At 35.0% G+C, this 25,827-nt stretch overlaps 1 protein-coding gene across 4 annotated transcripts in view; it reads right to left on the bottom strand.

The window, feature by feature from the left end:
- Positions 1-25,827, bottom strand: part of CPEB2 (cytoplasmic polyadenylation element binding protein 2) — an 80,313-nt gene that overhangs the window by 14,745 nt on the left and 39,741 nt on the right. For all 4 annotated transcript variants that reach the window (XM_027836232.1, XM_027836231.1, XM_027836233.1 and 1 more), the window contains 4 exons: positions 10,163-10,333; positions 8,903-8,992; positions 4,890-5,008; positions 4,515-4,629 (listed from right to left, as the gene is read on the bottom strand). In XM_027836232.1, the coding sequence (XP_027692033.1) occupies positions 4,515-4,629; positions 4,890-5,008; positions 8,903-8,992; positions 10,163-10,333 (495 nt within the window). The remainder of the gene's footprint in view (positions 1-4,514; positions 4,630-4,889; positions 5,009-8,902; positions 8,993-10,162; positions 10,334-25,827) is intronic.

Genomic DNA, 25,827 nt, shown 5'->3' with positions numbered 1-25,827 from the left:
TTTTGCATTAGACTGTGAGCTCCTTAAGGCAAAGGGCTATTTTTGCCTTTATTGGTATCCCTAGTGCTTAGCACAGTGCCTAGCACCTAGAAGTAACTTAATAACTGTTTACTGATTGACTGAATACTCCCCACTATCAACTGCAACCTCTCCATACTTTACTAGATCATCTTTGTGTGCTGCTGGAGTCAAAAAATTAATCACCAGGCTGGAATACCTAAGCTGGTATGTAGGAAATTCTATTAAAGATTAATTGTTTAAAATCAATTTGTAAGACCATTCACTTATCCCATGAATGAATTATGGCAAGTTTAAGATATAAGATATATCAACTACATTTACTATGACTAAAGGGGATTCCTAAAAAGGTTCAATGATTACTTTTTACCTATTATTCAGTAATTATTCAGTAGACAATTTACTACTATTCAGCAGACAATTTAACAAATAATACACTTTCAAAAATGATGATTCAAAATTCAGTATATACAGGATAGACAAAGATGTATATAACCTGTAATGCTTTAGTGGCAAAAAGCAAATTAGTGATGGTGCTTTTCAAAGATCCACTATATGTAGATATACTGACAAAATATTTTAATTGCTATGCATTTCTGAATGAAAATCAGGAGGTGGAAATAATCAGCACTAAAACCTGAGGTCCTCGTAAGTTGTTGCCCAAGTAACATAAAAGATACCCAACAATCTGCAAAACTACTTGTTTTCTTGGCCATGTGACCTTTCCCAATATGATTGCTAATACAGAAACAACAATTTCAAAGTCATTACTGCTTTTGGATTAACAATAAAACGTTAATATCATGGAATGAAGATCAGTACCAAGAAAAAAGGTTTACTGAGAAGTAGTACTCATTTTGCTGTTAGGCATATAGCAGGCTAGAAAAATGCATATGCCATTATATTAGGAAAACTGACCAGTTCTTCCTGTGCTATACTGTCACGTTTGCTACATTATCACAAATATGGAGGCGAGAGTTCATTTGTGACCAAGAGGTGGCTGCCACTTCCCCTTCTATGATACCTTAAGAAAAATTTAAGGGGCTGCTAAGTGGCTCAGTGAATAGAGCTCTGGCCTCGGAGTCAGGAGGACCTGAGTTCAAATCCAGCCTCAGACACTTAACACTCACTAGCTGTGTGACCCTGGGCAAGTCACTTAACCCCAATCACCTCACCAAAAAGCAAAAAAGAGAAGAAAAAAAATGTGAATAACTGAAGACTTGGCATGCTGCCTCTGAAAGCTTGTTGGAATTTCTATTTAATCATGGGCATTGGTAGAATGTGTGTGTATATATGTGTTATGTATTCTATGCCATTTACACCAAATTGTCAAAGTCTGAAGGACATTACATAAAGAATGCTTCAACACAACTGAAAGGTAAAGACACTATAAGACCTCACTGTTTATTTTTGATTTTATAGTAGTATTTGAAACTCAGAAGAGCCAACTGCAGCACTCCTTACACAAGATTATGATAGACTTAACTTTGGAGATAAAAGATTTGCTGAGTATTGACATCAAGAGATGTGTTTAACAAGAAGACTTGTTCATGTAAGTTGTTCATCAATATCATGAAAGATGTTCACCAAGTTAGAATGACACAAGAAATCTGTATTGATAGCAAGGTTCTCCAAATGATTTGTAAATAACACTATACTAATTGAATTGATTGCTGAAATGGTACAAATTCCCTCAGTGAAGTACAAGAAATACAAAAGAAATTGATCTAAGTATATATGACAGGATAAAGAACATGGAAAAAATTTTTTTTTCATTTCACACTAATTTTCTAGAAATATAGCCAGACAGGCAGGTCAAGTTATTTTATTAGTGTGTTAGGCACAACAGAAGGCTGAATTCAGATTTGAGGAGGAAGAAGACTTAAATTGCTTTCGGAATTGTGCAGTAGTCACAACGATATTAAGCCACTCTGGGCCACAAAAGCCCACATGTTTAACAGCATTAGTTTCCCACTAATTTTTATGTGACTGAGAATCAATCAACAAGCATTTACTAAGCATTCATTATACACAAAACACGATGCTAAGTGCTGGGAACAATGACAAAAGTTAAACGGTCCCTGTCCTCAAGAAGCTTACAATCAAGCTGGAGAAGACAAGATGAACATATATAAGTACATACAAAATAGAAACAAGACAATCTAGAGGTATGGGATGAGCGTCTGGAGGAATCAGGAAAGGCTTCATGCAGAATGTGGTACATGAACTGAACTCAGGATTCTAAGAGATGGAAGTGAGGGGGGAGTGCAAATCTGGCACGGGGAAGAGCCAGAAGATGAAGAACAACAAAGTAGGTCAGTCCGGTTGGGCTGTACTTTGCTTGAAAGGGAATATTACATGTAATGAAGTTCGAAAAATGAGAATTCTATTTTTTTGATTCTAGAGTTAATAGGGAGCCCCTGGAGTTTAATGATTAGGGGAATGATGTAGTCAGACCTGTACTTTAAGACAGATTGAAGTTGGGAGAGATTTGAGGCAAGGAGACTAGAAGCACACAAATCATGTTACATAAATGTCTTGGAAGAATCAAAATTTTCAACAACAAAGGACAATGGAGACAAAGGGGCTTTAAGCAGGATGAAGCGTATTGCCAATTAAGAGTTGCACTAGAGTAGCTTAATATTTTATTAAGGACACGTATGGTTCTGGATATGGAAAGGGGGTGGCCATGCAATAAAAACGAAAGATAAAGTTTGATACATTGGTACTCCTGAGATATTAAAAGAATAAGAAGAAGTCCTCCCATTCATTGACAGATTTTCTAAAAGGATTTATGGAAAAACACAGACAAGAATTAAAGAGAAAGGATGTATTCTCCTTTGGTAGTGGAATTACCCATACCTAGAAGCACTGGTTCAATAACAAAAACCAAAATAAAACAAAAATGCTTTCTAGATACTGACCAAAACTGATTAGTATATAGGTCGTACTGTAGTATTATGTCTTTAACTGAGTTCTGATGTGATATGTGTTAATCTACAGTGATCCAGGATTCTGTTTTCACATCAAAAGACCTATCTCTCTGATCTATCCAACAACACTTTTTTTAAAAAGCCTCTTTAGGTTAACATACAAAAATGCCACAATTCAATTTTTTATTAACTATCAGAGCATCCAACTCAAAGTGAAAACATCATTTAAAATATTTGGCATAGTTCTTTTAAAAAACATGCCAATTACCTGTGTAGCTACTTTCTAAGGAGGTTATAGGTGTGCAGCAGTCTGTGTGAAACTTACAACATTCAGTGGTTGTTGAAAGATCAATGAATGGAAGGTAAAAATGGAACTTCTGGCAAAACACACCACAAAATACTTTTATTCCCTGGCACTATAGGAAATTTCTAAAGAATGTTCTAAGTTCTGGATTTAATCTCTTATGAGTTCCAGAAAGTTAGTCAATGTCTAGGTTATCGTGGGGGAATAAAAAATTCTTCCTTGGCTAAATATTTTAAAATACAGCTTTTAGCAATTATTTTTATATTGGCCCCTCACTCACCTCCAAATAATCACAAAATCTGCATCTCCTGGAAGGATATTGTTAGGATATCTCTTGCAGCAATTTATGTCAACCCAATACTAACATATATGATTAAACGTCTAATTTGTGCAGAGCAGAGTACCCAGCTACGCTAGGGGGTAGATACAAAGCCTGGATGAGAAAGAACTCCTTTTTTGGAGTTTACAATCTAGTGGGGGCTGAGGGTAGATACAAAACATACACAAATAGCTACGGTATAATAACTTATAACTACATAAGCAAAAGGGAAGCAGTCCCTTAATACAAAGTATTATGTAAAGTTTACAACTCCAAATTGCTATTTTACCTCCTTTTAAACTCCCAAAGCATTGATTTTGTAGTTCTTATTGGCTCCCTTACATTCTATTTGCATATATGTATATACATATATTTGCATATATGTATATATATGCTTTTTTATTTTCCCTCCTAAACTATAAAACTCTGTGATGGCATGGACCATTATCATCTTACTTGCCTGTAGCAGATACTCAATATTTCCTAAATGAACAAATCCCAGACATCTAGGAGTCCTGAATATAGTCTATTAGCCCAACAGGACTGCAAATTTAGAGACAGAGGGAACCTTATGGGCCATCTAATCCAATTCTTTCATTTTAAAGATGTTGAACCTGAAGTTCAGGGAACTTTAAATGACTTATCCAAGGTTACACAGGCAGTAAGCATGACGTAAAGTTTGAATTCAGGTTCTCTACTTCTATGGTAAATCTTTTTAGTCTTAATTCCTCCTATTTAAATATGGACAGTAAATCTGCCAAACTGAAGAAAGCTTTCTAAAAGATATGCTTGAAAAAAAAAAGTTTGTTGTGTTAATGGTTTTCTTAATTTCATAAATGTAAGCTCAACTTAAATTTTGCTTTATTATTATTTTTTTAAATTTATTAAACTGAAACGCTCAAGATTTATAAAGGTAAATCAATAGGGATTTTCTACTTACCTGCTCTCAATGGCCTGGGGACACCTCCAACAAAAATTGTTTTTCGAGGATCAAGGGGTTGTGAACCATCCATCACAAAGTCACTATCACTGAGATTCCAGGGACGGATCTGAACCTATTTTTAAAAAAAGTGCATACTACTTTAAATCTTTCTACTTACTAACAAAGCACATTAAGACTGCTGCCAGTCAATTTTAGCCCTAGTCATTAGCCAATGTCCATGGTCTAGTTGCTGGTCTTGAACAAGGATCAAGACCACTGTGTTTGGTAAATAACCCAATTGTCTCAGAATCTGTGACAATGCCACACAGTATTTCTGAAGTAATTTTGCAGACCCAGCAGTTAGCAGCCTAAGGTCACATAATATTTACTTACTGGTTTGTCCTTGATAGTAGGGCTAGAAACACACAGATATAGCTTTCCATCTTCTTCAATACAAGCATCAATCAGTGCTTGAACAGAGGTCTCCTCTTGGAAGAGAAGGAATGCATAACCTGAAAAAAAAAAAAAAAAATTTTTTTAAATAAGGGAAAATACAACAATCCCATTTTCCTTCTGAATATTAACAGTTTATTGAAAAGGCATAAAATATATGTAATAGAAAACAAAATCCATCTCATCAACAATAACATACCATCAGGGATGCCACAGGTAGAATAAAGTCTTTGTAAGAGGAAGATATGGGGTGTTGGAGGATGTTAGTTCATTTCAGCTCCCTATGGAAGTTTCAGAGACAAGTAAAATCTTCCCAGAAAGTATGTGCTGTATTGAATTAGCACAGATCCTCTTTATATTTCCATACTAGTCTGACGGAAGTGTTTCTGGCCTCGAGAGCTCCCCTAAAAATTCTTTGCTCAATCTCTGAATCAAATATCAGCCCAAACTAGTAAAAGAATTCCATAGATTTAGGTCTATATTTGTAACAATTCTAGGAAGATTAATGTGGCAGCAAGGTGGAGGATGGATTCTCTCTTCTCTCCAATCCATCCTCTAACATCTGCCAAAATCATCTTCTTAAGGCACAAGTCATGGCAGAACACCTTACTATGGCCTTGCCAACTGGACCCTTTTTGGTTTGGCCCAATCTACCTTTCTAGATTTACTGACCATTACTTTCCTTCACACTATTCCAGTCAAACCTACCTACTTTCTGCTTCCTGAATATAGTGTTCCATCTTCCTCTTTTGGTTTTGAACATATTGTTATCCTTACCCTAGAATACATCCCACCTCTAACATGTCCTCTTAGAATCTATAGCTTTGAAGAGATAAATTGCACATATATGTAACAGGATTTTAGAGTAGGAAATCACATGTGCCATTTACCACCAGAAGTTTTTCCTAATGTCCTTGGTTATTAACACTCCTCAATTCAAGATATATATTCTTATCTGCTTATATGCTGTATTCTCCCCTCCCTACCACATCCACAAAGTAGAAAGCAAGATATTTGATGTGAAAGGCTTTTCTTTTCTTTTTTATGGGGGGTGGGGTCATTGTACTCCCAGAACACAGCATAGGTTTTAATAAATGCTCATTCATTTACATAGCCTGGTCTCTGAATAGCTCCCCTAATCAAATCTCTATATATCAGGAGCAAGTGTATTTTTTCCTGATGCCTCCTGCATACCTGAGGTCATACCTAGTTTTTGGTCATAAATCAGGAACAGGGAACACAAGGGTTACTCTAAATGCAAGGCAGGTACTTGAACTTATACTAGAAGTTCATACCAAATGGTATTTCTGGCAGCTGAAAAGTACAGGTGATCTTATATTATTATGAAATTTCTATACAAATAGAGAGTACTGTAATCTTTATTCAGTGTGAAAGAAACTATCATGCCAATCCATGAAAGTTTATTTCATTCTACAATATGGTTTACTATAAGAATAAGAAATGATTTACTTAGAACGAAAAAAAAAACAAAACAAAAACAAACGTCCCCCCAAGAACATCCCTCCTCACATTTTTTGGCCAAAAATATCACAACTACAACAAAAAGCCAACAAAGTGTGACAGAGTATAAATTAACTAACCTCAGTTTTAGCGATTAAAGTACTCAATTCCATAAAGGACTCAAAGCACACTCCACAAACTATTAACTTGAAGCACAAGTCCATCATTAGAGAGCTTTTACACACATCCTCAGCCCAAATCTCACCTTCTCTGATCATTCCAGCTTGAAATGATCTATTCCGCCCCTAAAGCCCTATTTATTATTTCCCAATTGATAAATGGTCAAAGGATATGAACAGACAGTTCTCAGATGAGAAAATTAAAGCCATTTATAGTCATATGAAAAAATGCTCTAAATCACTATTGATTAGAGAAATGCAAATCAAAACAACTCTGAGGTACCACATTACACCTATCAGAATGGCCAACATGACAAAACAGAAAAATGATAAATGTTGGAGAAGATGTGGGAAAACTGGAACACTAGTGCATTGTTGGTGGAGTTGAGAAATGATCCAATCATTTTGGAGAGCAATTTGGAACTATGCCCAAAGGGCTATCAAAATGTGCATACCCTTTGACCCAGCAATAGCACTTCTAGGGCTATATCCCAAAGAGATCACACAAATGGGAAAAGGACCTACATGTACAAAAATATTCACAGCTCTTTTTTTTGGTGGCAAAGAATTGGAAATTGAGAGGATGCCCATCAACTGGGGAATGGCTGAGCAAGTTGTGGTATATGAATGTGATGGAATACTATTGTACTATAAGAAATGATGAACAGGCTGACTTCAGAAAAACCTGGAAAGACTTGTATGGTCTGATGCTGAGTAAAGTGAGCAGAACCAAGAGAACATTGTACACAATAACTGCCACGTTGTGTGATGACTAATATTGATAAACTTAACCCTTCCTGGCAATACAAGGATCTAAGACATCACCAGAGGCCTTGTGATGGAAAATGCTATCCACATCCAAAGAAAGAACTATGGAAGTTGAATTGTTGTTTTTTTTCTCTTTTGTTGAGTTTTGTTTCCTCTTTCTGATGGTTCCTCCTATTGGTTTTAATTTTTACTTACAACATCACTAATGTGAAAATATGTTCAATATGAATGTAAAAAAAAAAAAACGTGCTGAAGGAGGAAAAAAAATCCCATTATTATATATAATTTAATTGGCAATTAATCACATACAACTCTTTGCTTCTGCATTGACATTTTTATGACTTAAATTTTTTGACTACAAATCCCTTGAAAGACAAGAAAGTTTCATTTTTGTATTTGTAATAGTACCTAATGTAGAAAGTCAGTGTTCGATAACTAAGTGTTTGACACGTCTGCCAAATTCTGAATGAACAAATTAATCTAAAATAGAAGGTATCAACATTATTCTGTATGAAATTTCAAACATATCAAAATTACAACAGAAGAACAGGAACTGTGATAAAACTCTTCCTAACATGTTGAAGTATACATACTAAAGTAGAGAAAACAGTACAAGAAGATGAAAATAGCTTAGAAAATGATTGTGTGTATATATTTATATGTCCATTTACTGAGCAAGCTATTTTTCATTTGTGAAAGAAGGAAGGTGGCAAGACCCCTGCTGGCTCAGGGGTCTTGTAAATAAGACTGTTTCATTGTTGCTATTAGGTGGTAATTAATATTTAATGACTAATTAGAAAACTGTTGTTTACAATGAAATTTTACTCACCCCCTCTCCCCCACTTCACAAATAACTATGCTTTTAAACAAGTACAAATGTCCTCTAGTCTTACAAATCTTAAAAAGGATATAAAGTAAAACAACATTCAATTCTGAATGACATACCAAGATATGCACTATGTCTATAGTCACAGAATATAACCGAATAAGAACATACAATTTCATGCCTAGAAGGGGTTTTAAGTAATTTAGCATAACCTCTTGATTTAATAACTAAAGAAACTAAGGCTCAAAGATGGCAGTGCCTTTTTCGAGGTCAGCATAGAAATTAGTTAACACAGCTGGGACCTGAATCCACTATATTATTATGTTGCTTCCACAACTGTCCTGATAGTAATTCATGGTCAGAGGAAACTGTCTCACAGAGTGTGTTCCAAGAAAAACAAGAAGTATTTGGGTTGAACCAAACATGTTCCAATGTACAGAGACAAGGATGATTCTGAATTTCACCTAGACCCAATAGGACCGTTTTTGGAACCATTTGGCCATCATGAGCCGTTTTAATGGTCAGTTTCTTCTAATTAGTAGAAATGCTAAGGGTTAGATGATCTAAAACAATGGTGCACATATGCATGCATACACAAAGGGCACACAATCAGTTGAAAAGAAGTTATAAGCACCAAGTGACTGACATTCATCAGAAGAGGTAAAATGAGAACGAAATCTCTCAGCTCATATATAGATATATATAATATAGATTTTTACCTTTTGGTGGGAAGTAGGATTTGCTTTCTGCTTTGTGAGGCCAGTCTACTACCAGAGGCCCAAATCGTCTGAAACTAGCAGTAATTTCATCTAAAAAAAAAAAAAAAAAAAAAAAAAGACCATAATGATCGGAGTTAGAAGTCAGCTTTTCCAATTCTCCTTCGAAAACAAACTGCAGTTTTTAGAAGTTAATACAGTTTTGAGATTTAATACTTCATATTTCTTAGCATCTCAGTGGGTAGAGGAGGAGGTGGAAAGAGAATTTGGAACTGAAAATAAAAATAAAATTAAAAAAAATCTAATACTTAAAAAAACCCCACAAGGTAAGTTAGAAAATATACTATACAAACTTGAATTAAGAGACAAAAACTAGCTTATAAAGATATTAACAAGTATTTTAAGACTATCTGATTGCTAGATTCTCTCTACAAAAACATCATTCTGAAGAAACATTATAACCAGGAAAATCACATTAAAACCAGAATAATCAATTAAGCATAAATTTAAACTGATCTATTGAATTTTTAAATATTCTATGGCATGAATAGTCAGATGTAGAGGTCTTTAACAGGGATCATAGGAAAAATTATAAAATAATACACTAGAGTAACAACTGGGCAGCATATGCTAAGTTATATCTAGAGTATATATCCAAAGAACTACCTGATCCAGTATTGTTTTTATTTTATAAGCAAAACTATGCTATAAGTTCTAGTTTAAATGCTTCCTTAGAGATCAAAAGAGAAAAAATTTGAAAAATTACAGTACATCAGAACTAATCAAAGTTTGCCACAGGGCAGACTGGGTTCATATTGATATTCACCTTATATCCTACTGAAGAAAACTCCTATGCTGAATATTGCTCAGAGTTAAGTATGCCATTAATTGGAGTCCAGAAATCTTGATATAAAGGAATGTATACTGCAACTGGTTTAAGAAGCAAAGTACCAGGGGCAGTTAGGTGGCGCAGTGGATAGAGCACCGGTCCTGAAATCAGGAGGACCCGAGTTCAAATCTGGCCTCAGACCAAACACTTGACACTTACTAGCTGTGTGACCCTGAGCAAGTCACTTAACCCCAACTGCCTTAAAAAAAGAAGCAGCAGCAGCAAAGTACCTTCAATTTATCAGAGTAGTTCTCCTTTGAATAGTTAAATTAAGACTATTCAAGATGGCTACTTACCTATCCTTTAAAAAAAAAAAATTAACCTATGCTGTCTCCAATTCCAGTGTTTCTCTCTAACTAAAAATATCAACTCACCTTCATCAATATCAGGAGGAAGACCACCAACAAAAACTTTCCGAGAAAAACGTTCTATCCTCTCTCCATTCTGATGAGCTGAGTAGCATGTGGGTGAATTTAAGACACCAACTTGATCATTGTGGCCATCATCCAGCAAGCCATCATCTATTGGGAAGAGGGAAGAACGGCCTAAAACATACAAACAAATGATAAAATTGTAATTCAGAATTTTCGTAAATAGGGCAAAAAAAAACCCCCAAATATACATATTAAAATGTTAATGAACGACACACTCAATAGTCTGTAAATAGATAAATGAAGAAAAATTAGCTTCCCCAAAGAAAATCCAAAAATTACTGATGTTTTTATGAAGGAAAGTTATGGTCTGAATAGTTTTTAAAGATTGGATGAAACAAATTACTCGTTCCATTAACAGAAAAGCGAATAATATTACAAGACAAATATTTGACCTTTCTTACTTTTTGGAAAAATTAACAAAAATCTGGCTATGTGGGGAATGTAAAAGTCTGCTTGGACAGGGCCTATAAGAGAATGAAGCTTCTGCATCTTCATGGCAAGGTTGAAGAAAAAATGGCCTGAACTATTTGAACAGACAATGCATATAACCTGGTTTTAGGTAACAGGTAGATGGCAGAAGCTACAGCTCCAAAAGTGAGATGAAACCCCAAATAGTAAGTCAACAAGTTAACATGCTTTAAAACTGAAGGTGATACAGAGCAAGAATATTTATGAATACTTACTGAGATTGGGTTGGTAATATGAAAATGATTAAGAGGCAGCCCCTAACACCAGGAATATGAAAGTCTAAATAAGGTTGGGGTGGGAGCAAATAGGAAAATAAGTTATATAAAACAACAGTAATGGTGTTGGAGTGCCACAAAAGTAGTATCAAAGAATTACAGAATTTGAAGGAGGGAAGGGATAGTAATCAGTGAGACTTCATGAGGAGATTGAAAAGACGACTAGTTTTAGAAGGCCTTGAATGCTGATCATGGAGAGTCAGTTGATGGATATTTTTGATCAAGAAAGTGATGTAATCAAAATTAAGAAAGATAAGAAAAAAAAAACCACAGTAGATATGGCAAATCTCTACTGTGACAGTAAAGGTTTCAATTACAAAAGTCAAGGAAAGACAGTTTCAAGGAAAGGGTGGTAGGCAACCTGGGTCAAATGCTATACTTGCGGTGAAACTGAATAACGACTGGGGGAAAATAGGAGGTTCAGTAATGAGAAGTCACTGTATACAGTAAATTTTCATTTATTGTATTCTTATTCCCAGCACCTAGCACTGTATCTGGAACATAGTAGGCACTTAATTAATACTTATTGCTTGATAACTTTCAAGAAAGCAGAAGCCAAGTCACAAGGAAATAAGGATGATTAGGGAATAAAGAAGTGAAACAGTAAGCATAGATGTCCTTTTCAGAAAATTTAACAGCGAGTAGAAGGGCTTTACTGAACTGCAAGTAGCTCCTTACGGGTAGACACTCTGCCTGATTCATCTCCCCATTTCTTAGCACAGTGCCTGTACATAGCATAAACAAAAGTTCAAATTTAAATTGCTGTTGTTTTGTTCAGTTATTTTTCAGCTGTGTATAACCCTTTGTGACCCCATTTGGGGCTTTCTTGGAAAACATATTGGAAAGGTTTGCCATTTCCTTTTCCAGCTCATTTAACAGATGAGGAAACTGAGGCACACGGAGTTAAGTGACTTGCCCAGTATCATACAGCTATAAGTGTCTGACTAGTAAGCCAGATTTGAGCTCATGAAGATAAGTCTTTCCTGACTTCAGGCCCGGATTTTATCCACTGTGCCACCTAGCTTCCCCAAGTTTAAATTGCCTGAGGAATAATATAGGATAGCAAAGTCAAGGCAAGGGCTTTTTTTGTTTTATTTTTTTTTTTGCTGTTGTTTTTGTTTTTTGGTAGGGAGATGAGAAATACAGGGAAAATCTGAGTATGTAACTTATCTACATTATGACTCGGTGCCAGCTTATATGTTTAAAATATGGTGCCTTCCTGGACTTCAGATCCATTATACTATTTGTCCTCCCCCTCAATTATTTAAAATAAGATCAAATCTAGGAAACTGCAATATGTTAAAAGGCAGTTAATGGCATTAAGACACATGCAAACAGCAGGGCAATGATTTATTTAGAATCTAGATAAAAAGAAGAGTTAGGAATAAGATTTCTGCAAGCGTTTATCAACCTCTATCCATGGGAGAATAAACCACACTTGACTACCATTAGATTGTAAGCTGTTTGAAAGCAAAACTTTTTTAACATTTATCTTTGTATCTTTGTATTCCCAGCTAGATTCAGTGCCTCAAACATAAAAGGTGCTCAAGTGAAATAGTGAACATAAATAATTCAATCATTATTTATTATAGTTAAGTGAGTTTAAATCACCAGGCTTGGTCGCCTACTTGGGTGAAAATAACAAGACCTACCCCATCTAAAAGCAAAGATTGTAACATGCTTATCAAATGGATATAGTCAATTCTGTGATAACACAGATCAAATTCAGAGTTTGTTTTTATGCAACTTTTCCAAGAAAAACATTTGAGAATGCAGAAAATGGTACCACTTCACAAGGCACAAGCAACTTTCTGACACCCATGTCCACAAGCAAACCTATTTTTCAAGGTGAACTGCCATATTTATTGTAAATCTTCTGATACAGCAAGTAGGAACTGTAAATGGAGGAAAGGATGGTCTGTACTATCTCTACCCCAGCCCCTTCTGCCATCGCCTTTGTCCAGAGTAGCAGGGTACAGCCACTATTTATTGTGGTATTTATGTATTCCTTAACCATTTAACATGAATAAAACTGTGCTGCCATTTTTATTAGGTTTTTATCTTCTTTTCCCTGTCACTGATGAAGTTTTTAAGTGTTGTGTCCCTAACCTCAAGTTCTGTGTTATTTATTTTGCAAGTTTGCATAGTGCTTTTGAGGAACTCCCATGTCATGTTATAGCAGAAGTAACTGATAACATACATTTAGAAGGGATATTTAACACAGGATTAAAAAAGATCTTAACAGGATGTGGTTTCTGTGTCATTTGGTTACAATTAGCTGGGGTTTTTTTGTTGTTAGAAGGCAAGAGTCATTGCTTAGGAGAGGGGTGGTATGAACAGGACTATGATGTAAAAATAAAAGGCATCAATATAAAAATATAATAACATTTAAGATAATATAATAATGTAAAAACAATCCACAATATTAAAAGACCTCAATACCATGCTCCATGTATTAACCAATGGTGATTATGATTTTAGGTAACTAATAAGGAAGCATGCTTTTCTCCTCTCAGAGAAATGGCAGACTACAGGTTTGAAATGAGGCATATCTACTTAGACATGGCCAACGTGTTGGTTGGTTTTACTCAACTACAATTCTTTGTTACAATGGAGTATATTTAATGTGGGAGGAGTGTCAGTCAAAAGGTATATTATGTGTGTATGTATGTGTATATGTTTTAAGGCATCAATTTTCAAGTTCATGATAAATTATAAAATCAGTTCAAAATGAATAAAATAAAATATAATAAAGATACTGAGCTCCAAAAATGTACTTTACAAGAAAAATATGGAAATGGTGTAACAGTTCTGGGGTTTGGAGTAGATTAAAAGTTCAATATAAGTCAATAATGTTTGATTTGGTAACCAAGAAAGCAAATAAAATCTTACCCTACATTAAAAAGAGACTTAGATTTGAAAAACTGGGGGGAGGAGGGAGAGAGATTTAAGTCCTACTGCATTCTGCCTCAGCCAGACTGCATTTGGAAGACACTGGCAAGCTAAAGAACATTAAAACCAGGGTAACCACAGGATCAAGCCACATAATGCCTGAAGAAAGGAGGAACACAGAGAAGAGAAGCTTTGATAAAGCAGGAACCACTCTTCAAGTATTTGAAAGGCTGTATGTGGAAGGGAGATTAGAATTGTCCTTTTTGCCCCAAAAAGACAAAACTAAGAGCAATGGGTAGAAGTTACAAGGAAACTTGTAAGAAAAGACTAAGAATTAGAATTATCCAAAAGTGCAATGGGTTGTCTCAGGAGAGTCCCTTCAGGAGGAAGGTCTCACTGAAGATCTTCAAAGACAAAATGACTATGTGTAGAGTTATGCTTTAGAGGGGATTCTTTTTCAGGTATGAGTTGGATTAGATGGGATGTAAGGCCCCTTTGAACACTGATGAAATTCTGTATTACTCCCTTTATCTAAATTCTGTACTTAAAGATTCTGTTGTTTATTAATTTTATTTGTGAAATGCCTTCATACTAGGAATGTCTCAGGCTCAATTTCTTCTTTTTTTTTTTTTTTTTTTTTGCTTTTTGGTGAGGCAATCGGGGTTAAGTGACTTGTCCAGGGTCACACAGCTAGTGTCAAGTGTCTGAGACCACATTTGAACTCAGGTCCTCCTGCCTCCAAGTCTGGAGCTCTATGCACTGTGTCACTTCGCTGCCCCTTCAATTACTTTTGTCTCCAGAAAGATATAGTTTCTTTTAAAAAGCTCCTTATTTAAAAGCCAAAACCAAAAATTGACCTTGCACCAAGATCTATGGAAAAAAATATTAGTTTAAGAATAATTTATCTAGTTCCATGATTAACTTGGCAATAAAATGATAAACTTAGTTTTCTGTTTATGGGAACACAGTAGTCATATAAAAATTTCTCATTTTCAAATGAAGTTTCAACTCAAATCTTGGTTTCAGTTAAGTGCTAAGAGTTTGCAAACTTTGCTTTGAAAAAGTATTTTACTGTTGATATTAAGAGAACATTTAGAACAACTTCAGTGTCTTTGAAATGATTACAAATTCTTTTCCTCAATTGTCTAGAAGAAAATTCTGGATTCATTTTATCTTACAAAACTAAATCTCGGAGCCAAGTTCTAGGGTTTGAATGGAAGCACAATATTGAATGCAGAAGTATTATTGTTAGAGGCAATGCCAAAAAAAGGCATGGTCCCAAATGACTAAACTTATTTTGTCCCTTTGTCATAAATACTATCAGAATGCTTAACTTTATTAGGTTTAAAATCCAGAAGATCAAGGGATGCCATGAAAAGAAAAACAATTTCACATCCTATTATGCTGCCTAAGGTGACAAGATGCAAAATTAACATAGTTAACCTTAATAGCTAGCCTTTCTAGAAGTAATCTGAAAACTCTATAGCTCTAAATCTTTAGTCAGAAATAGTCTGATGAAAAAAGTCTTTTATCTCTTCCCTTAATCGTGTTTCTCTTCTGTGTTCCTACTTTCCTTTGTCAGTTCACTATTTGGGGGTGAAAAAGAAAAGAGAGAAAAAAAATGTGCAAGTTTCTTCCTTGTCCTACATTTTAATGCCAATACACTTGTAAAATAAAGACAATGAATGGTAGCAAAGGTAGTTAAATATGGCAAGGAATAAAGATATGCTTATCAAATGGAATGCTTGAAATAATTCTGTGGATAAACCAAGACAAGATGGGCTTTTTTCCTCATAATCAAGGACAAAGATAGATAATTAAGTTATTTCCTTGTGGAAAAATGTTACTAATACTACTCTCTGTTACTTTAATCCTATAAGCACTAACTACTGAGAAGAAAACATCTATTTTTAGTACCAAGCTAAAAATTTCAGTACTTAAAAATTTCTTAATGAAATAAGATAAAGAATACTTAAGTGAGAAAATCAATATACTTCTCATCAAATGTCACTACCACAAACGATCTTCACTATGGCTCACATTCCTTTATACAAGAAGAATTTCATCATTTGAATGAATGCAATCACAACAAAAGACATTAAGGAAGAAAAATCTTCATAGTAACAAAAATGGATTTGCAAAGCAAGTGGTAGACCAATTACTTCTATATTAGATGACGCAAATTTCCATTACAACAAAAGAAGCTACAGAGTTCCTAAAGGTTATGGTACAATTTAATTTAATCATCAAATAATACATATTGTATTATGGTTGTGTTTTTAATGCAATATATATGTATTCAGCAGACACAGACCTGAACTTTCATGACTTGAACTTTATTTTCATTTCTCAATATACAGATAATCCCAAACTTAAACTGATACACAAAACCAATATTTCTGCTTCTTCCCTCCTCCCCACCAATGCTACGCAGCAAAAATATAAAGAAACACTAAATATTAGTGCCAAAATGGAACTCAAAAGGGGCAGCTAGGTGGCGCAGTGGATAGAGCACTGGTCCTGGAGTCAGGAGGACCTGAGTTCAAATCCGGCCTCAGACACATAACACTTACTAGCTGTGTGACCCTGGGCAACTCACTTAACCCCGACTGCCTAACAAAAAAAAAAAAAAAAAAAAAAAAAGGAACTCAGAGATCATCTACCCCACCCCTTAACTCCTTATTTTTACAGGAGGCTACTGACTTTCTCCAAATCACAACTAGTAAATGACAGAACTTAAGTTCTTCTAAGAACCTAGCTCTTTCAGCACCAGGTCCAGCGTTCTTTCTACTATAGTACTATAGACTATGCTTCCTTCCCCTGAGGTTTTCAGAAAATCTAAAAGTTCAAAAGAGAAAAAAGGGCAAAGGCATAGAACATAGTGACAGCTTAGAAGAGTTGATCCTAGGGGTACACTCCTATATGGCTTTACATCTCCTTTATTCCAGAATTTGTCCTGCATGCAGAAAAAGGTGGAAAACACACTCTCATTCCTCTAACCTATATCACTGGGCTTTCTCCTCCCCAAGATTTGAAACTCTTAATAAAGAACTTAGGCTATTTGAACTGGAATGTTAAATAGGCATTTGTAGGTTGATCATGGAATCAATTTACAATATATAAAACATTGTTGCTATGGAAAATTAAGTTCCAACTTACAAATACCTGCTTTTGTGGAACAGGAAGGAGAATGTGGCCTAGGTGATGATGGATAGGTAGATTCAAAATTGGTAAAATAACTAAATTCAGGGTCATCCTGAATGGCTTATGTTAACTCTGAAGGAGATCTCTAGTAGACTACCACAGGTATCTGTTTGTTGAAATTTAAAATTTTTATTAATGCATTTAATTAAGGCATACATAGATGGCATGCTTATCAAATTCATAGTTAACACAAAGTTGAAGTAGCTAACATGTTGGATAAGATAAAAAAAATTATAACAGTCTAGAACATAAACCTAGATCTAACAGATAAAAAATGAGAGGGATAATTTAAAATCTTTCAAATCATTTGTCCATCCCTCCCATTTTCCCAGTCTAAGACATCTGCTCTGGAATCACTCTTAGGCATTCACATGTAAACCAGTTCAACTTATGCTGTGTTCCACCCTCTAATCTCCTACACACACACCCCTCATTCCTATTGCCACTCATCCCTTGCAAACTCCAACCCTAGATTGTCTCCCTCTCACCACCATCTGCCTTCTCTGTTCCTATTCACATGCTACTAAATACTACAAGAAGTCGAATAACCTTCCAACTGAGTTTACTACAAATTTATATTATGTAGTCTCAACTGGGCCCTCACTAATCCAGTACAATGCTTTTACTCCTCCCTGATTGACTCATATTCCCCAGAGAAGTTTGTGTTAAACCCCTTCTTCTCAAGCCATGTAATGCCATCCATTCATTTACCTCTTTTTCTAGGCAAAGGAGGTCATTGATTACTATACTGAAGAAATTAAGACCATCTGTCATGAGTTTTCAATTTTCCCTAATTTACCCTCAACATCACCCTCTACTTCTCCTCTTTTGCTTTTGTTTGAGAAGATGTAGTGGTTCTCTTTGCTGTCCTCTATTTATGCCCTTAATGCCATTCCCTTCCCATATCCTCTTTGATCAATGCCCCATCTATAATTTCTATCTGATGGTTCTTTCCTTTACTCCCCTGAAACATAACAAAAAAAGAAAAAAATCCACTTTCATTTCACCCTGTTATTGCACTTTCTCAAGCTGTCTTTCTAATCTCTTTTCTTCCACAGCCAAACTCTTAGAAGTCTACATGGGTTGCTTCTCCTTCTTCACTTTCTATTCCTCAATCCCTTGCATTCTAGCTTCTAGATGCATCAATTTGCTGAAGCTGCTCTTTACCACGTTACCAATGCTTAACTATTAAATCCAATGGCTTTTTCTCAGTCATCCTTCTTGCTGGATTGATCACCTGCTGTCCTGCCGGGGATTTCCTACTCTCTGGCTTTTCACTGACAATTCTCTTTTCTGGTTCTTTTACCACCTGTATAATTGCTTCTCTGAGTGTCCTTTTCTAGGTCATCACCTATTCTTTGTTTATACAGATTCTGACTATGATATCCTACCCATAGGAAAAGGTAAACAATTTTGCATTCTCTCCCAGCCACTAAAAACTGACTTGTCATCTTAATCTAAGAGGGCCTTATTCTCAACCTAGCTTACACAAATGAACAAGTGACATAATAAGACAAGTTTCCCCTCCTGCTACTCCTTACCCCATTAAGAATTGATAAAGTTTAAATAAGATTAAATGTGCTATCCCTAGCAGAGGAGTACGTACATTTCATTATGGAATTCTTAAAGACACATAGCGACTTGCTGGTTCGGAAGCTATTTAGAGGCAAGAGAACCTCTACATGTTCACTCAATTAAAATTATACAGATGGCCACCTATTCCACCTACATGTATGCTAATCTTTACAGGAAAGACCAGACAACATTTACCTGACTTCTTTATGTTAATGAAAAGTTGTTTTCCAAATGATTTTGGTAGATAGAGAAGAGTTAATAATGAATCTAAAAGGCAATATTAGAAAAATTTAACTCTTTCCTGAAAGAAAAAAAAGAGACCAAAAAAAAATAACTCATTTCAAGATTTAATAGCAGATGTTTAAAAGGGAACTTAATAAAAGCTTTTGTTTATATTCATTTTTAACATGAGGAAGAAAAAAATCTTAAGAACGTATGAAAGCAAACAGCTTCTAACTCTGAAACCCAAACCAAAAACTGATACTAAGTTAATAAAAATTTATAAACACATCTAAATCTTCAGAAGGACCTTAACTTGGTTTCAATGCCTATACAGCTTCCTTGACTTGGCTCTTGTACACAATGAAACAAGTTTCTCCACACTGCTGTTTTTCTATCCTAGACATATATCTCTCTTTTGTTAAGTACTTAAAGTACCTTAAAAATAGCAGATGCTTAACAAGTACTTGTTGGATTTCTCTAGGACTAGAGCAAAAAACTGACAAAGGTTTTTTGGTGCAGAATAGAACAGATCACTCAACAATTACCTTATTATAGTGTATGAAGATAACCTAAATTGTACTTATTTTGTCATTCTTGCCCTAACCTTAAATGACCTAAAATTAGGAAGTAACTCTACTCCCCTTTCAAAATTCACTTAAACTAGTTTGTTACTATCTCTAAATCAAGACTGATAAGGTTAATGGAACTGTTTTTGTTTACATCCATTCTTATGTGAACTTCTGGTTCTACATATTTTAGTGATAAAAATCAGTCTACCTATGTGCTTCCCAAATTAACTGAAATATCTGAAGTATCACTTAGGCATTAGAAAGACATAAAAAAGATTTGACAACTATTTTATTTTATTTTATTTTTTTCACATGAGGCAATTGGGGTTAAGTGACTTGCCCATAGTCACAGAGATAGTGAGTGATATGTGTCTGAGGCTGGATTTGAACTTGGGTCCTCCTGACTCCACTCTATCCACTGCTCCAACTACCTGCCCCAGATTTGACAATTATTAAACACCAACTTGTGCAGAAACTCATTTAAGCACTGGGGAATAGCTAAGTATAGGCTTTTTGTCCTTACCCTTACAGACGGTAGAATCCAGGAGGAAGAAAAGACAACCACAGATATGTAATATAATATATAATAATATAACAAACCGTGCATCAAAGAGTTGCTAAACTAAACACTGTATGAGATTCAAGACCTCATTACCAAACAAGAAGATCTGGAAAGTCTTTATGTATTGGGGCATCTGAACTGGGCTTTAAAGAATGGATAGGAATTCAAGCCATAAAGGGAAGGGGGGAGGGGGAAGGAGAACATTACACAGACAGGGAGTATAATATGCAAAGGTTCTGAAGTGGGATCGTAAAGGGGAATGTTGAGGTTGGAGAGTAATCTGACTAGAGTGTGGAGGAAATTGACATGAATAACAAGAGACTGAACATAGGGTAATACCAGGACAAAGGAGCTTGACTGAGTCTTACTTGTTAGGCAACAGGGATCTAATGAAGATAAAACAAAAACAAATAAAGCTTTAACTTTGGTTAAAGTTAAGATCAAGAAGGTTAAGAAGGGACTATCATATTTGTTCTTTCTTTTGTAACCAGTTTATAATAGAACTCTTTGGCGTGGGTTGAAAAAGTTAATATAAAACTAGCAGACTTTTCAAATAATAGGATAATTTTTACAAATATGCACAATCTCTGGAATTTTTCCAAATAAATCCAACATGCCTATTTAAAGCCAATATGCTTCTCTCCTCCTATTCTCCCCAAAATTTTTCCCCCTCTCTCAATACTGACAAATACCAAGCCATTGTACAAATCCATTTCTTTAGACTTCAGAAAAGGTTTAATAAGTTCACATGAGGGTAGATCACACACTTCCTTGTGACAGAGCATTAACTTCCTATTAGAATTTATCCACTGAAATATCTTGATTTCAAGTTTTTATTGGCATAATTAAGCAAAATAGCTCCTTTCTTTATTCACTATCCTTTATTTCCGTTTTTACTCTGTTGGCCAGATGATTGCCACCTTGGATCCAGGACAAAGGTCAATTAATTAATAAGCATTTATTAAATACCTGTTGTGTTACTGTGTTAATGGCAATATTATCAGCCACTATCCTAGGCACTGAGGATACAAAGATATAAACAAAACAGGCCCTATTCTCAAGTAGCTTACAGTCTGTCTGGGAAACAATATATGCACTTAAGTAGATATGAAATAAATACAAAGTAAACATAAGGTAATGAGTAGAGAAGGACTAGTAGCTGGAGAAGGGAGGACGGTCAGGAAAGGCCTCATATAGGACATGGCAATGGAGCTAAATTTTAAAGGAAATAGGTATTTTTAAGAGGTAAAGGTAAGGAAAAAGAGTATTTCAAGCATAGGGACAAATGTGCAAATGGTCAGAAGGATGGAACTGTGGGAGAGAGGATAGTTTAGATTGTAGTGTGTATGAAGGAGATGAGACTGAGTTATAGTGAAGTTTATAAAGGAAGACTAGAGCCAGACTATAAAGGACTTTAAAAGCCAACTAGAAACGCTGGTCTTTAATCCTGGAGAGAATAAAGAGCCATTAGGGCCTACTGAGCAAGGGGAATAATATAATCAGAATTGTGCTTTAGGAATAACAATTTGGCATTCCACTGTGGATAATGGATTGGAGAGGGAAGAGACTGAAGGGAGAAAGATCACTATGGAGGCTATTGTAATAGTGCAGGTGAAAGGAGATGAGTCTCAACTAGGATAGTATCTTAGTCACTGTAGAGGAGACTGATGTAAGAGATGTCAAAAAGGTAAAATGAACAAGATTTGGCAACTGACTGGATAATGGAGGTAGAGAATAATTTTGAGATGTGAACCTGGGTACCTGAGAATGTTGCTATCCTGTACACAGGAAGGAGGAAAAATTTTGGGAGAAAGATAATGAGTTTTATTTTGCACTTGTTAATTGAAGAGTAGAGGTTCAGTTTATTTTAGTTATTATTTAGTGTCAGTCTGAAGAGATAAAACAATTCCTAGTTAGGTGTTGATTTTGACAACACAATTACTTTAGTTAACTCTTAGTTACCTAAGTTATCTAAAACTTAGTTATCTAGTTGAATAAATGTCTTTTAAATCAAAAAAGTTACCACTCAGAAGAGATGAACACAGTAAGCTAGGTGGAAACACAATACCTACTGAACGAATGCAAAGCACTATGCAGGTCAGAGGGAAATACAAAGTTTAGATAACAAATACTCTCTACTTAATGGAATTTACTGTCCAGAAAGGGGATCAGGACTCAATCTGGGATTTGAGAGAAGGGAACTACCAGAATGAGGACACTCCTTTCTCTATGCAGGTTTCTACCTTTTCTGCAACAGTCTTAGAGAGTTGCCTACAGCACTGAGAATTCGTTGTTTGGTCATTTCAGTCCTGCCTGACTCTTCATGAACTCTTTTGGGATGTTCTTGGTAAAGATACTGGAGTGGTTTGCCACATCCTTTTCCACCTCATTTTACAGATGAAAAAACAGACAAACAGGGTTAAGTGACTTGCTGAGGGTCACACAATAAGTGTCTGAGGCCAAATTTGAATCTACTGTGCCACCTAGCTACCACAGCCACCTAGGACTTGCAGGGTGTGCCTCATACAGCCAGTTTGTGTCAGAAGTGGATCTTAAATCTTTTGTGGTTCCCACAAGGGGCATGACACAAAACTATAATAAAATCTACCTTAAAGTTACTTTTATATTCAGTTATTATTTTGTTTTTCTCTGGAAGTTGATGGTCTGGAGGAGCTTGACAATGATCTAGTTCCTAAATTTAGGGGGAAAGATCATGAGTTCAGTTTTGGACACACTGAGTCAAAATGTCCATCCATTTTAAAATGCCCAAGAGTCATCTGATGATTCAGGACTAAGCTCAAGAGAGACTGTGTCTAGATGTGTGTATAAATCTGGGAGTCATCTACATAGAGATAGTTAAACATACTGTAGCTGACAAAGATATAAAGAGAATATAAAGAGAATTAAACAGTCTATAACAGTACCTTGGACAGAACCTTTAAATCCTCCCCCTCTTGAAACTTCCCTATTTCTGTCAAAGATGCCATAATCCTTCCAGTCTCCCAGATTCCTTGCCAAATCTCTCCATTTCTATCTTCACACCACCTCTTGTATCCGCATCTGACCCTTTCTCTCCATTCACATATCTACCTGCTTTTCACCTCTTAGCTAGATATTTATGATAGCGTCCTAAATGGTCTCCCAGCCTTCAAGTCTCTGGTAACTCTAGTACATCCTCTACATGCTATTGCCAAAGTAATTTTTCTTAAAAGCAAATAAGATCATGTGATTTCCCTACTCAAACTCTAGTGCCTTTATACTACCTCTTGGATAAAGACCTCTCTCTCTTTTTTTTTTTTTAAGATGCTGCTCAAGCATCATCTTCTGCATGAAATCTTTACTGATCCACCCACCTGCTACAGTCCTAACACCTCTTATATAGAGTCAGACAAAGGTGTATGAGAACAATCACGTATTACATTTACCAGTATTATCATTAAAGTCGATTCCTTCAACAATTTAAGCTGTAAGCAGAAGGTATATTTAAAAGATTCAACAAGTACATGAACACAGTGGAGAGGAACTAAGTAACATAAACTTGAAAAATATTATACATTAATTGTAATTAGCATTAAAATATGCATTAATAAGCTAAAGATTTAGGATTTAATACTGAAATTTGTACCCAAATCAATTGTGAAATCTTCTGTGAAATTGCCATACCTTGCAGGTATAATACATCTAAGTTTGAAAGAAAAAAAACAAACCAGAACTAGAGTAAATAATCACAATACTAATCATCAAAAGCCCAATGAGAAGTAATTATACTATAGCAAATGTAAGTGAATTACCTCGTCTTCTCCCATAACTCCTCGCTGCATGTAAACAAAGGACAAATTGTAAAATGTCAAAACTAAACATGCCCACATGTAAAAACATTTGTGATAAGAAAAAAACTATGTGGGTTGCTGAAATTAGAGCTACTTTGTTTCAGGAATTACAATATTTAGTTATGGTTAGTAAGTCACACCCTAAATTTCCTTTTTCTTTCTTTCTTCTAAGTCAACTGGAAAGTAGACTGACAATGTAAAATAAATTCTGGATATCATTTTCCTAAAAAGTGAGAACACCCTGAATTAAGTTCTTAGTTTCTAAATGAGTCTTTTATCTGATAAAATAGGTATATAATAGCATACCTATAATATTAAAATAGGTATATAATAAATACCTATCATCATAAAGGTGACCACTAGGTGATGTAACTTTTTTGGCTTCAGCATTTCAAAGACCATATAAGGCATGAAGGAGCTACAACCTTTATCACTGGAGTAATCATTTACATTAATGAAAATCAAGGATCCTGTGAGGTAAGGGATAAATAATACAACCATTTATAATCAGATTGATCAAAGTTGGTATACACTGTAGATAATTTCAAGAATTGTGTTGAATTATCTACACAGCCACTATGATTTTAGTCCTTCATGAGATTGGGGCCTGAAAGTTTAACATAGTAGAAATGAAGACATTCCAATGCATAAACTGACCATAAATCTCTAGAGGCAGTAAGGATCCCTTTTAACAAATTGAGGAAGCCTACACACCCCTTCTCAGAATGTTTTAAAAGGCATAAAAAAGAATGTAGGATTACAAAGAAAACCAATTATACTGAAATACAGTCATCAAAAAAAGAACCTTCCCCACTCCCCGCCCCCCAACAAGTTCACAGATTCTAGACTAAGAACTTTTACTCTAGAGTAAGGATACCAAATTAAAATTTTAAGAACTCTAGCTTTATTCATTGTTTCAACACAATATATGAATGGGGAAAAGGTAAGTAAAAAGGAGATTATATTCTAAGGAATAAATCTAATCAATCTAAGCAATCCTATGTGATTGTACAAGCACAGTGGGTGTACACAAATTCTTGTGGATACCACAGAGATATGTGCAAAAATGCATGTAACCACTTATGCCGTATTGTTTTTTAAAGGAGATATTCCAGTCTTTGTAGCATACATTTTGTACTTAATTTCTTGCAGGGTATTACAATAACAAAAAATCTTTGATCTTTTCTACAGAAAACATTGGCTAATTTGTTTTGCATGACTATATATAATTTATAATGGGTTTTGTTTTTCTTGCTTTCTCAATGAGTCGGGGAGGAAGAAAATATGAAACTGAAAATAAAATTGAATTTCCCCCACAAAAAAAAAAATGCACTGGTTGAAAATTACCCACCAGTTGTTTTAAACAAAGACTCCTGGTGGTAACAAAAAAATGAGTGTAAATCAAATATTCTTATACTAGGAACACTGCATGATATCAATACAACCAATGAAAGAATACTATTAAAATCAAAATTTCCTACATCTTCAGTTTTCAGGGTTCAGGAAGAAATTTTGCTACTGGTTAAACACTAAGTAAAAAGCAGATAAAAGATCTCTGAAAATATTCTTTAGAAAAATAATAGATTATGTTAAAATACAAAGTCAATAAAATATTCTCATATGAACAAATACATATTCTCTTACATAATGTAAGACAGCTATTTTAATCCTTGATTTAAGATATAAAGATTTTAATATAAATATATAAAGAAACTATTTCAAGAGGTAAGAATATAAGATGGCATTGGTTTCTCTAGAAGAACTAAAAAATAGCCTGATCATCAAAATAGCATTTAACTTTTCAATTATAATCAATTATTTCTTCAAAAAAGAGGAATATCAATTGCTTGGGCTTATGATTTTATATAGGAAACTTCCAGTGAGGAGACAGTCCTTTATCAATGGAAACAAGACTTTACCAATGTTACACAGGCCCAAGAGGTTAAATGACCTATGAAGGGTACAAAGCCAGGATGTGTGTTCCAAAGCAGGACTTTCTTGGCTTTAA

The sequence above is a fragment of the Vombatus ursinus genome, unplaced genomic scaffold, assembly GCF_900497805.2.
Source record: "Vombatus ursinus unplaced genomic scaffold, bare-nosed wombat genome assembly UNPS02014818.1, whole genome shotgun sequence".
In the NCBI taxonomy this organism is placed as follows: domain Eukaryota; kingdom Metazoa; phylum Chordata; class Mammalia; order Diprotodontia; family Vombatidae; genus Vombatus; species Vombatus ursinus.
This window is presented reverse-complemented; position numbering and strand designations above follow the sequence as displayed.